The sequence below is a fragment of the Somniosus microcephalus genome, chromosome 17 (assembly GCF_052327205.1).
Source record: "Somniosus microcephalus isolate GS21.2 chromosome 17, FLI_Smic_1.0, whole genome shotgun sequence".
In the NCBI taxonomy this organism is placed as follows: domain Eukaryota; kingdom Metazoa; phylum Chordata; class Chondrichthyes; order Squaliformes; family Somniosidae; genus Somniosus; species Somniosus microcephalus.
Window position 1 is genome coordinate 52,020,845 of NC_141003.1, and position 13,884 is coordinate 52,034,728.

General features: G+C 43.5%; 1 protein-coding gene across 1 annotated transcript in view; it reads right to left on the reverse strand.

Moving 5' to 3' along the window:
- Positions 1-13,884, reverse strand: part of LOC147105706 (interleukin-17 receptor E-like protein) — a 53,497-nt gene that overhangs the window by 25,967 nt on the left and 13,646 nt on the right. Inside the window, exons 3-5 of the mRNA XM_086010314.1 lie at positions 12,730-12,876; positions 11,149-11,258; positions 4,825-4,939 (exon numbers count right to left, since the gene is read on the reverse strand). Coding sequence (XP_085866440.1) covers positions 4,825-4,939; positions 11,149-11,258; positions 12,730-12,876 — 372 coding nt within the window. The remainder of the gene's footprint in view (positions 1-4,824; positions 4,940-11,148; positions 11,259-12,729; positions 12,877-13,884) is intronic.

Genomic DNA, 13,884 nt, shown 5'->3' on the forward strand with positions numbered 1-13,884 from the left:
AAATCCTGGCAAACACTCAAATTTCCAAAAGGCCACTTGCAGCGCTCTGGCCTGAGTCCAAAAATACCTGAGCTCTTGCTGCTTGAAACCAGTTAGCTATCCTCCTTGTTGTGTCTCCAGAAATGCGTTGCACAAGAGTGTTTTCTGAAAAAAGGCTGGCCTTTATACTGGAGAGCACGTCCCCTTTAATTTGCGCCCCCCGGGGCCCGCGCTGGTTGTGTTGCGTTCCTTTTTCCAAACGCTCCGGCCGCCAGCCGCACAATGGGGCGGTCCGACTGAAGTTTGGAATTGGGGCACACAAAGGGCGTTGCACGAGGATGTGACGTCATTTTCTGCGCGCGCATCCGGGCGGGCGCTAAACTTTGCGCCGGCGCTAACGGGCAACTTAATTTGGGGCGGGGCGCAAACTGCGTTGCGCACGGGCGCTACACGCATAGCGCCCGAAAATCACTTCTCTTAAGGTGCTAACTGCTGGCGCTATCAACTGAAAATCTAGCCCTGTGTGTTTATCTACTGGATGTCATTATTTCCGCACCAGAAGGGAAGCACACTTCTTTCGGGGTCAGGTATTGGAATCAACCCTTGTCCTAATTAGAATCTGCTTAACCTAGATTAAATAAGATATGTGTGGCCCAGACTACATTGTCCTCTTATAAGCCCAATTTCTATCAACTCAGAACAGTTTTAAAACATTCAGTTGGACAGTTACTCAACATTTGGAACAAAATGTTAAACATGGTTAGGTGAAGGGCAGTCATGTGTGAGGAAATATTTTCACTATTGCCCCCTTATTCCTATTACTCACGGAAATTTAATATGTGCAGTAGGACAAAGCAATTAAACTGCAAGCTCTGGCTTCACATAAATGGGTCAAAGGGTGTTTAATTTTGGAAAATAGTCCTAAATGTATAATAAATATTAAAAAGAACATAAAATTTAGTTGGGCTTTTTTCTTGCCAATTTTCTCCCCTTCCATCCTTACTGGGGTATGGGTCCATGGGTGGTTGTTACCCTTCAACATCTCAGCCAGGTGATCATTATTCATATGTAAGTCTCCACTGTGGGTGTTGCATGCTATTCATCATGGGATCACAGCCATGCCCACACTTGTCCTCACTCGACATCCATGCACGCACATTTCAAACAGAAGAATAGGAACCCTGGTTAACTTTTTCCTCTGTAATCCCGGGATGCTGAGATCAATTGTAACACCATTACCACGATCACAGCTGAGATTATCCAATTCAGCACAGGCTCAGGATCGAATATGGTGCTTCCATATTGAGCTCAACTCCAATTGGATAAACTCACTAAACCAAGGAGGGAACCCTTGACCTTAGTTTACAAATTAAGTGTTACATCATTTTCTGCTTCAGCTTCAGGCACCATACATGTTCATCGACCTCTCTGTAATGCTTATATCTAAAGTGCTCAAATTCCTGAATTTACTATTAAGTTCTGCATGTGAAATATTGAATGTAATTTTTTGCTGTCCCAAGGCTAAAGAACGATTTTAACTTCTGGGCCTCATTTAATTGCCAGCATTCAGCTGCTGTCCCATTTTTGAGCGGAAAGTGATAGCTGGCCGGCGAGGTGAGGGTCGAAGGTTGAAGGTCAGGTGGTCAGTAGGCTGCCCACCAGCACCAAGAGAACGCTGCCGGCAACAAGGCAAGTCCAGGGTGGGGGGAGGGGAGGGTTACAAGTATCTCATGGCTGGGGGGGGGGGGGGGTGGGCGGAGCAACAGAGGCCCGGACTTTCCTTTTGGGGCCGGGAGGAGCACTTCGGCAGGGTTGGGCTACCAGTAGCTGTTAAAAGGCTCTTAAAGCAGTGCCTGACTTTTTTCAAATGGGCCGCCCCAAAAAATAACTAACTTGCTGGTTGGATATTGGAGGTCAAGCAATAGGAGGTCCAGGAACATTCCCCATGTGGAGGAGAAGACTGCCTGGGGGGGTGGGGGGAAAGGTCAAGTTTTGTTATATCCCTCCCTCGGTGTCTACTGAGTGACTGTTTCTGAATTGCTCCAAGCTGCATAATGAGGAGCTCCCTTCATTTCCATGGAAGTTAAGAGCTTGCACATAGTTGGTGCACAAACTCAAAGCACACTAAATGCTTGCAGGCTGCAATATGGGCTGCTGTGCACATCAAGCAACCTGGATAACATTGTGCATTCAAATTGCCAGTTATTTTCCTGAAGCGAGTCATGCTATCTTTTAACAACACGATCCAGACTATTTACTGAGGTGAAAATAATAGATCTAAAAACGAAATCTATTTATTCATATGGCGCTATTATTCACATGTTGTCAACAGCTCCTGGGGTTATGCTTCTCACAATATTCTTTCTTGGAGTTTTGCAATTTAATTTTGCTAGACATTTGCTTCCTGGCGAAAAATAGATATTCCTGCTATGGGCAGCTGACCAGCTATTGAGTATACACACCAGTGCATCTCTCTCAGGTATGGATTTGCAGGTCATAAAAACCTGCATGTAAGTTTGACTTACGTACTGGAATTTATACTATACTAGCTGGGGGTGCCCGGCGTTGCCAGGGCTATTTTGGGCCGCGCGGTTTATGGCTAGGCACTGCTGCTCCCGCACTCTGTGTCACTCTTTCCCTCCCTGACCCTCTCTGTGTCCGTCCCCCTCTCTCTCCCTGCCCCTCTCTCTCCCTGCCCCCCTCTCTCTACCCCCCTCTCTCTCCCTGCATGTCCCCTCTCTCTCTCTCTCCCTCTCTCTACGTCTCCCCCTCTGATCTCCCTCCCTCCCTCCCTCCCCCTGTTTTGGCACCCGGGGAAGGGCTTTGAAAATTGAGCCCGGCCGCGGTGGATGTGCGGGGCCTAGCGGTTCAGGCCCGGCCAGGCTCTGGGGCCGAGACGGACCCCAGCTAAGCTCCCGGTGCAGCAGGGCACTGCGCCACAGGTGGCGTGGTTTACGGCTGGCTGCTGACGCTCCCCCACCCGCTCTGTGTCTCGGGCCGAGCGGTTGTGAGGCCCGGCCCGAGTGACTCCAACTTACCTCCCGCTCCCGGAGCCGCAATGTGGGGGTTTGTTTGGCTGGTGCTGTCGCTGTGGGGATGAAAAAAATGGTGGCGAAGTTTCGGGAGGCTGCAGGATTAGGCCCACCCACAGACGGCGGATTGGTCAACCATCAGGTCACTGAACTGTAGGATTGGTCAACCATCATGTCACTCAACGCTAATGAGCGGTAGGATTGGTCAACCGCTAATGAGCGGATTTTTGAACATTTTTTGTCTACTGTCAGAGCAATTTTTGTCTGACCAAAAAGTAAATACATCTATTAGACTCCCCTGATCATAACCTTTCTTTTGATATAACATACGTGTAGGTACGCTCTATAACCTTTGAGTGTATAGCGGACAGACAGACAAACAGACAAACCAACCACTTTATATATATAATATACTAGCTGGGGGGGGGGCCCGGCGTTGCCAGGGCAATTTTGGGCCGGTAGATAGATAGATAGATATAGATAGATTATATGGGTAATAAACCTAATAATTAAAATAATGTTGACTTCTTTGAGTTGTGCTGCTCAGAAAGCTGTAGAAATGATCCAGAGTATGTTACAGGTGTTGATAATAATACCCTTGTCCTTTGTTAACACCCAGTTAATAAGCTACTGCTTAAGTGTACTACAGTCTATTTACAAATTAATAGCAGCGCCAAAATAGATGCAAGGGCACAGTTGATAAAAAATATTGCTTTACATGATTTCTATTAGTGAGGGTGTCTTAAAAAATATTGGCCCAGATTTTACGGGGCCTATGACGGCGTACACACAGCGTACGCGGCCGTAAGTGCCCTGCACGTTCCGTTTGCGTGAAAACCTGGAACTTGTGATCGGTCAAGTTTCAGCTTAACAGATCATCCGCATGCGCAGGAAATAGACATTCACTGGTGGAGAGTTGGGCTATTTGCCCAACTACTGCCCAGCGAATGCCTAAGAAACTCTTATGCCTGGTAAAAGCAGGCATAGGGCCTTCTTTAACAAGCATAAGGTTTTAAATGAATATTAAAATACATTTAAAAAAATCATTTAAACATTCAAAAACCTTTAAAAAATAGTTTAGGTGATTTTTGGCCCCATTAAAAAATGTTTAAATTTATTTTTCAAAAAATTAAATTTTTGTTTTAAATGTTTAATTAAATTGTATTTTCATTCATTTTAAACATGTGGCGATTTATTTTTATTTAGGTTGTGTGAAAGTGTGTTTTTTATCTCATTCCTGTTATACTTATGAGGATTCCGTACATAAATGAAATCCCCATAAGCATAATGGGAATCCCCTTTTTGATTGGTTGGGCTGGCCCACATGATCCCAGGGACGCTTGCGAACCGCATACGCCCCAACTCTCTGCCTTGGGCCTTTACATAGGCCTACACACAGAAATAGTGCTTTACCGCAGGAGTCCAAAGATATGGAGGCACCAGGTAGGTACAAAGCTTTCTTGCGGATCGGAGGCATTCGTCCGTAGGAAGCCTCCCACCACAATTTCAGGTCCACTGTTTTATACTGGATATTGTAGATTAGCAAATTGTTATGTTGAGAGGCCACTGTCTACTTAAGATGGCAGTAATCCTAGTTTCATATTGGTAGACAGTAATATTGGCCTCTACCAGATTTCACCCAATAAAAGGGAAGGTTCAGTCAAAAGTCGAAATGATTTTAAGTCATGCACAATGATCATGATTTTCCACCACAACATTAATAAAAAAAAAGAAATCACATCAGAAACAACCCCATGCAGTGTTAAGGAAGAGTTTGATATTACATATTACAATAAGTTACATGTATTTTTACCTTCGACTTGGTACTCCTGTTTTAGGAGGACATCACAATAGTAAGGGATTGTTTTAAGCGTCACATAAGTATAATCAGCCATTGCAACACTGAAACAGTCATATTCAACTTGCACCTGTAATAAAAGAATGACAAATGTTGTTTGTCATTTCCTCATTGAATATATTCATGATAACAGAATTTGACATTCAGGGCCATATTTACTTAAACCTGTGTATAGTAAAATGTCCAGAAATGTTTTGAGGTTTAGGCTAGAAATTCTACCGTCTTTAAGAAACTTGACTGTTTGCAAGACTCAAATTAGCTATTCTCAGAAGCAACTTTAAAACCGACTAAATCTATCAATCAACATGGCAGGAACATAGGAACAGGAGTAGGCCATTCAGCCCCTCGAGCCTGTTCTGCCATTCACTTAACTCATGGTTGATCTGCATCTTAATTCCATCTACCCGCCTTGGCTCCATATCCCTTAAGATCCTTACCTAACAAAAATCTATCAATCTCAGTTTTGACATTTTCAATTGATCTAGCCTCAACAGCTTTTTGGGGGAGAGAGTTCCAGATTTCCACTACCCTTTGTATGAAGAAGTGCTTCCTGACATCACTCCCGAATGGCCTACCTCTGATTTTAGGGTTATTCCCCCTTGTTCTGGATTCTTCCACAAGAGGAAATAGTTTCTCTCTGTCTATCCTATCAAATCCTTTAATCATCTTAAACACTTCAATTAGATTACCTCTTAATCTTCTATACTCAAGGGAATACAAGGGTAGTCTATGCAACCTGTCCTCATAATTTAACCTTTTAATTTTCCATCATCCTTTTCCACATTCCTGTGGACATGAACATATCAGTAAATCATGATGCCCAGCAAATTCAGAACATGCAAGGTACCCACATCAGATTTAATGTTTGTATAAAAATATTGCAAAACAAAAGATAGTTTAGGTTGTCACAAAACATGCTTGCAATGTTCATGATTTCATTATGATTCCCATGATTTTAGAAATTTTTGCCATGAATAATCCATGATTTTCCCAAAAATGTACCAGCATAAAAGAGTATTAGGCTAGAAAATTATTTTAAAAGCATTACGCCCCTGATAAAATAGAAGAGAAGAATTTGGTACAATGCATTAAGAGTTTCTGCGGTGACATCAACAACAGTAATAGTGACTTGTCTCTGAAGCTAGTAGCTTTGAAGCTGACAGGACAAATTAATAAGGATGCTAAAAAAAGCACACGTAACTTTATAAATAGAGGCATAGGGCTAGAATTTCCCAGGGCCGTGGAGGCGGGAATGGGGGGCACGAACCCATCCCGCCCCCAACCCGCCTCCATGCCTGTTTCCCAGGAGGCGGGTGATGTAAAAAGCCTACTGAGCGCTTAGTTTGAGTATAAAACAAGGCTTTAATCAACTGTTTCAAAACCATGAGATTTCTAGTTACATCACTAGTTCCTGGTTACAGAAACATCCTGAGCAAGCTGGGCCCACGCCCAAGTATTTATACTCCTTGGACGGTGCCACCAGCTGGCCACCCAGTGTTACTTCATGAGTCATGATAAGATTCATGACATTGGGTACCCGACCTGTGCTGGGAGCTGCCTCCCCGAGGCGGGAAGGGGATTAGTGCCAAATAACTGCCTGTTAACAGGTAGTTAACAGGCAGTTTTTAGCCTAATCCCTATTTTTATCCCTGAAGTGTGGGCTTCCCGACGACTCCAAACCACGCCAAGTTAACGAGGCGGACCGTCGGGTTGAAGGACTTGGAGGGTTCGAGATGTCCGGTGTTCAGGTGAGTGATGGGTGCATGAGTGCAGAGGTAAGTGCGTTTGGTGTGTGTAAAGTGTTTAAATAAGTTTTACTTACCTTTACTTACTAACACAGGCTCCTTCCTTCAGGTCTCAGGAGTCCCTCATCTCATTGGCACAGAAAGCAGAATGGCCGCAAGCTGTCAAAAGTTGCAGCCTCTGCTTTCTGTTCTGGAGAGATCTCTAAATCAGCCTGAGTGGAAGGAATTAACTTAGAGTACAGATTGTCAGTGTTTGACAGCTTCAAAGAGCTGTCAAACGCTGATATTTCATCTGCCAAAAGCTCTTGACAGATGAAATGTCAATCTGTGACGTCACCTGTTGCCGGATGGCCCTTAATTGGCCTGCTGAGCCCACTGGGCAGGCTCAACAAGGTCAATCAAGGGAAAATCGAGTGGGTTGGCCACAAATTGATGGAGGCGGGACTACAACCCAAAAAGTGGGAGTCCTGCCTCCTACTCGCCTCCATTGATAAAATCCAGTCCATAGAGTACAAAAGCAAGAAAGTTATGCTAAACCTTTATAAATCACTGGTTAGGCCTCAGCTGGAGTATTGTGTCCAATTCTGGGCACCGCAATACCACACCATAAGGACATCAAGGACTTGGCGAGGGAGCAGAGGAGATTTACCAGAATTATTCCAGGGATGAGGGACTTGAGTTACGTGGAGAAACTAGAGAAGCTGGGATTGTTCTCCTTAGAGCAGAGAAGGTTAAGGGGAGATTTAATAGAGGTCTTCAAAATTATGATGGGTTTTGATAGAGTAGATGGAGAGCACCTGGCGAATGGTTTGGTAACCAAAAGGCACAGACTTAAGATAATTGACAAAAGAACCAGAGGGGAGATGAGGAAAAACATTTTTACGCAGCGAGTTATGATGATTTGGAATGCACTGCCTGAAAGGGTGGTGGAAGCAGATTCAATCGTTAACTTTAGAAAGGAAATTGGATATAGATTTTAAAATGGAAAGTTTGCAGCGTTTGGGGGAAAGTACAGGGGGGTGGGACTAACTGGATAGCTCTTTCAAAGAACCGGCACAGGAACAATGGGCTGAATGGCCTCCTTTTCTGCTGTATGAGTCTATGAATTGTAATATTTATGACTTGCTGGACAGTATTCAAAATATTATAAAACGTTAGATCCTGTGAACCTGAACCTGTTACTGATGGGCTGCTCTGCATCAGCAGGCAAACCAACATTTCATAAAAATGAAGTATACTCAGCAGACACTGATGTCGGAAATATAGCCAAAACATTAAGTCATTTTTTTTTTCTCTCTGCCAGGAATTGCTGCATATTTCCAACATTTTCCATTTTTATTTCCGATTTTCAGCATGTGCCATTTTTTCCCCTTTTTTAATCGCCATTGTTCACTCATGTCCACTGGTATCTCCCTCAACACTTTTCAGGACACAAGTGGCTAGTGTCCACGGAGTATCTCCCTCCACACTCCACAAACGGCTAGTGTCCACGGAGCATATCTGCTCCCTGAAATGTCAGCCTGCTGCAGGCTGCCGACAAAACCTTCAGCAAGTGACTAATGACCAAGGAAGGGATACTAACGGGGAAATCTTCAAATAGCTGATCTTTTGATGTGGGCGCTCAAGGCACAGTCACAAAATTCCTGCCAGGATTATCTTACGGCAAAGGTTAACCCACATTAAAACCATCTTAAATAGTGAAGGCAGGAATTTGATCCGACTACCTTAAGCACTGGAAAATTGCCAATCAGGAACTTCCTCATAATTATCAAGCTTTTGGCATGACTATTGAAATTGCATTGAAAAGGCAAAATGTCAACACAGATAAAATTACTGTACAATTTGAAAAATGCCTGTATGAGAAATGTCAAGCCCTCTTTTGTACAGCGTATAACAAAATCCTAATGTTTTGTATAAAAATGGTTCTGAAACTTGTACTGATTCATTCGCCCAACAACATTTCTTTAAAAATGCTTCACAAAAGGTAACATGGGGTTAAAACCTCCCTAGGGCTAAAAATTGAGTACAGCCCCATTTGTAGCGTCCCAGAAGCATTCGCGGCCGTCCGCCGGAAATTGAGTGGTAGCGCCCCAAAGGGAAGCGCGGCGCTACTGGAGGCACCCCGCATCCCTCTTGGGGCGCTGCGACTGAATATCGTAGCGCAACGTGCCGCAGCGCCACACGCTGTGGCACGTCGCGCTGCGGTATTGCAGGCCTTCCTCCCCTTCTTAAAGGGGAGGGGCCTTGTTCAGCGCGATCTGGGGCCCAGCTGGGCCCCCGAGGATCGCGAGTGCAGGCAAAAGAGCCCGGTACCGAGGAGAAGTGCCGGGCTCTTGGAGCGCAGCCGGCACTCCGCGAGGGGGGCGGGTTCAGGAGGCCGGGGATGGGAGCGCAGACAGGTGCTGGCAGGCGGCCAACAACAAAAATGGCCGCCCCGCACCTCTCCTTTAATTTGCGCCTCCCCGGCTGCAGGTAGGCCCCCCTGAACCAGTCGGACATAGCGTCCGGCGGTAAATCAGGGGGCGCTTCGAAATATCGCAGCCGGGGCGTCAGCGGGGCGCTGCGCACACCGATGACGTCATCGGTAGCGGCGCAGCGCTAATGGCTAGCGCCACCACTAGTGTCCCGCAGAATTTAGCGGGAGGCGTGGGCAGTGGCTTGCGACCCACTTAGCGCCCTCTTAAGGCGCTAACGGGTGGCGCAGCCAACTGAATTTCTCCCCCTATATGTCAGATTGAAACAAATAGTTAGGCATTCATTTTCCAAGCCTGTGGCAATCAGATCCTTGTAGCCAAATTGAATCAAAAGGTCAGGGATGGTTCTCTAAATCAGTACACAAGGGATGGTGAATCTAAAATTTTGATTGGGATCTCAGTCAATTGGAGTCAGATCCTATTCTAGGATTTTCACAGTGAAGCTGGTAGTTTTTTTTGAGCTTCTACATCTTTCTTTAAATAAATCAAAAATATCAAACAAATTATACATGTAAGTTGTTAAGTAAGCTGGATATATATATATATGATTAGAGTGAATTCAGAAACTTCCAAACAGGTTCAAATTTCAATCCATTCAACTTCACACAAGAAAAATGTCTGCATCTTACTTTGTTGTCATAATTATTATTAGATTATTTTGGGCCCAATGACACCCATCATAATGATTTTTTTAAAATTGATTCTTGAGATGTGGGCATTGCTGGCAAGGTCGGCATTTAATGTCCATCTCTAGTTGCCCCGAGAAGATGGAGGAGGGTCTTTGTGTACCACTGCAGTCCATGCCATATTCTCTGTAGTTATTTGATACAATTGAGTGGCTTGCTAGGCCACCTCAGATGGTCGTTAAGAGTCAACTACGCTGGATTCACATATAGGCCAGACCAGAGTCACATATAGGTCAAGCTGGTTAAGAGCGGTAGGTTTCCTTTCCTAAAGGACATTAGTGAACCAGTTGTTTTTTTACATCACTTTTACTGATACCAACTTTTTATTTCCAGAATTTTTTAATTGAATTCAACTTCTCAAACTGCCATGATGGCATTTGTACAGTTTGGTCTCCTTACCTAAGGAAGGATATACTTCCCTTAGAGGGGGCGCAACAAAGGTTCACTAGGTTGATTCCTGGGATAAGAGGGCTGTCCTATGAAGAGAGATCGAGTAGAATAGGCCTATATTCCCTGGAGTTTAGAAGAATGAGAGGTGATCTCATTGAAATATATAGAATTCTTAGAGGGCTTGACAGGGTAAATGCTAAGAGACTGTTTCCCCTGGCTGGAGAGTCTAGAACTCTGGAGGGGGTCATAGTCTCAGGATAAGGGGTCAGCCATTTAGGACTGTGATGAGGAGAGATTTCTTCACTCAGAGGGTGGTGAATCTTTGGAATTCTCTACCCCAGAGGGCTGTGGATGCTCATTCGTTGAGTATATTCAAGACATCGATAGATTTTTGGACACTAAAGGAATCAAGGGATATGGGGATCGGGCGGGAAAGTGGAGTTGCGGTAGAAGATCAGCCATAATTTTATGGAATGGTGGAGCAGGATCAAGGGTCGTATGGCCTACTCCTGCTCCTATTTCTTATGTTCTTATGTTCTCTGGATTATTAGTCCAAGCCTCTGGATTACTAATAATCACTACACTACAGTGCCCATTACTATGGAACATAACGGGCCAGATTTTGCTGAAAAATAACAACATCTTATCTGATTGGACATTAAATTCACCCACTCTAATTCACCCTCCTTTTCAGTCCTTACTCTGTTTATTTGTCAATCCTTTAATCTCATTGGTTAAGGAGATGCACTGTTTGTCCCATTGTTCACCAAGCTCCCAGGTGCCCTATTTCCCCTCGCTGCACCGTTATCAATTCGCACTTCCAGCAACGTTGTGGGCAAAAGATTTAAAAACCTAAATGTGCAATTATAAGTCTAATTAACCAGATGTGCGGCTTTACAGCAGAATCCAGCCCAATATATACAGTGCATTTATACCACAGTTTAATCAATTTTAAGAGTTAAACATTGAGAGATTCAAACTTACAGGCTGTGCAATAAACTTCTTATATGTATTTTTCTTGAATTTCACAACTGCACATTGGTACTGTGAGGTACTCATTGAAGTAGAGCATATTTCCACACCACGAATATGTTCTGGAACATAAGAACAAAGTAAATGTAAAACACTTTGTAATAAACAGAGCATCTGGGGAGAAGGAAAAGACAGTATCCTCCTCAAGGCCAACTTCTGTACTTTATATAAGAGATGGGCCTCTTACAGGCTGGGATATGTGGTAGCAGGGAGATTCATTGCATTCCAATGGGAGTGTTCACCTGCACCTATATGTCCGGCCTCCAAGCGCTCGCACCGTTCTAAAGGCCAATCAAGTACACCAGCATGATCAGACCACACAAGAGACACTTCCATCTTTTTTCTTCAACAGCAAGTGCAATCATCATCAAGACACAACAAATTACCTAAGGTTTAATAAAATTAAACATTTCCCCTTTCTTTATCCTTATTTCCTATTTTTCTCCTTTATAACTTCCACTGGTACCTCCTATTGCCCTGCTTGACCTTGCAGATAGGAGGTTAAGAAGGTTTAAGGCTCATACTAGTCTCTGCTCAGCTGGCATGTAATACACTTGTCAAAAGTTCCATCTTCATCTCCCTACTATTCATCACATAAGGGAATCAAAGGATATGGGCGAGAAACTGGAGTTGAAGTAAAAGATCAACCGTGATCTTATTGAATGGCAGAGCAGGCTCAAGGGGCCGTATGGCCTACTCCTGCTCCTATTTCTTTTGTTCTTCTGTTCTTATTATCACCCCTTCACCTCCAACCAGGCAGAAAGGATAGTTTGAATTGCAGATGTCTCCATAATTACCATCAATGCTGCTCTACAACTGGGCAGCAGGAAGTGTGATACAAGCAGAGTGTTTTGGAGATTGCTTTCTGTCCTTCTCTCCCCAAGATGGAAAATTATAACATGTAAATTCTACACAGCACTTCATCTACCAGCAAAAACTGACAATATAACAAAGGAAGTTTAAGTAGTGTGCTGCGCTCAAATTCAAACTTATGACCAATTTATTGGAAGCAAAGAGTTCAGCTGCTTGAGATATTGGATTTTCAACTCGGTCCATATATTCGAACTAGATTATCTTTGGACCTCTGAAGATGTATCGCCAGAAGAAATGAGACAGTAACATTTATGACTTATATGGCCTTTCATCATCACCAAGGAGTTTTCTACCAGTAAGTACAGGACTGTAAATAATCTGTTTCCTTAATGTTTACATTGTATATTAAATTACTTTGAAAGTACATACGGCTGGAATTTCCACAGTGGTTCACTGTTGGGAGATTTGCGTAATCCCCAGAGAAATGGCTAAAAGCAGCTGCTAATGCTGTTTCTCCAGAGGTTCTACCAAGGTTACAGCAGGAGACTGGGAGAACCCCACAGAAATTTTGTCCCATAATTTTAAAGCTAAAGAATAGAGATATATGCATTTTTCAGAATCTATATTTGCTGTACATAGATGCTCACTGCAATGAGGATACAACATTCTTCCAAATGTATTTTCAAACCGTTTTAGATGAAAATATTTTTCTTTAAATACCATTAAGTGTCAATGTCCCTTTAACTTTCAGGTGTATGGAACATTGCCTTTCCTTTATGCATTTCAACACTGTAAACATTTTGAGATCCTCCACAATTTTTGAGGGTAGGGATGATGGAGACTCATGGCAGACACGGTACTGGTCATCTAAAAAAGGAAATAAATTGCACAATATTGTTAGACATATCTCACATTTGAATGTAAACTATATTTAGTGGTTAGCCCCAAGTTAGACTAATTACATCAAGATGTCCCAATCTACTCCGAGCTGAGCGCTGAAGTGCCTGACCTCCAACTATGCCCAGAGTTTCCCTACTTAATACCTTTGTGGGAGCACCTATGCCACATGGACTGCAGCAGTTCAAGGAGAACTACTACCAACACCTTTTCAGGCCAACTAAGGATGGTTAATAAATTACAGCATTGCCCACTTCTCAGGAACAAGTAGAAGAAAAATTTCCAATGTGTACAGCAGAGCGGAAAATGATGGAAAGATTGTAATAAGGATACATTTTTTTATTGTGTACATAAAACATAATAACATTGGCACCTCTATATGGTGCATAGATATACAATGCATAACACAGCACATACATCCTGTGCCTTGGCAGTGGGACTCCAAGTTTCAAGGGGATTAGAATGCTAACAGGTTTGAAATAAGAAACACATCGCTTGGAACTTTATTATTCAGTGCCACAGCAGATAGGAAAAGGACAATAACACATTAGTGCTAAGACACATGTTGGATGCAGTTTACACCACTATCACACAAAAAAGTAAAAAGCATGATCAATTAGTTGTTAATAGGCAACTTAATCACAGTGAAATAACCAACTTTAATGGTAATTTACTGGTTTAACACCATGAGGGCAGTGTGAACAGTTTTCTAAAAGAAATTGTTTTACAATTTTGCTAGAATTACAGGAGGAAATCTTCACGGCAGCGTTTATAATAGGGTTAGGCATAGTGACCAAATGAATTTGAACACTGATGTGGGGAAAATAACGCAACAATCTGAAAGCAGAACCATTAGAGCAGATGTACTTCTCTCTCCCCCACCACGCACACGTGACAGGAACAGTGCACATGTGCTCCTGTCTAACCCCAGGATCGCCAGGATTACCTGCCATGGCCCAGGGCCTAGAAATGGAGATC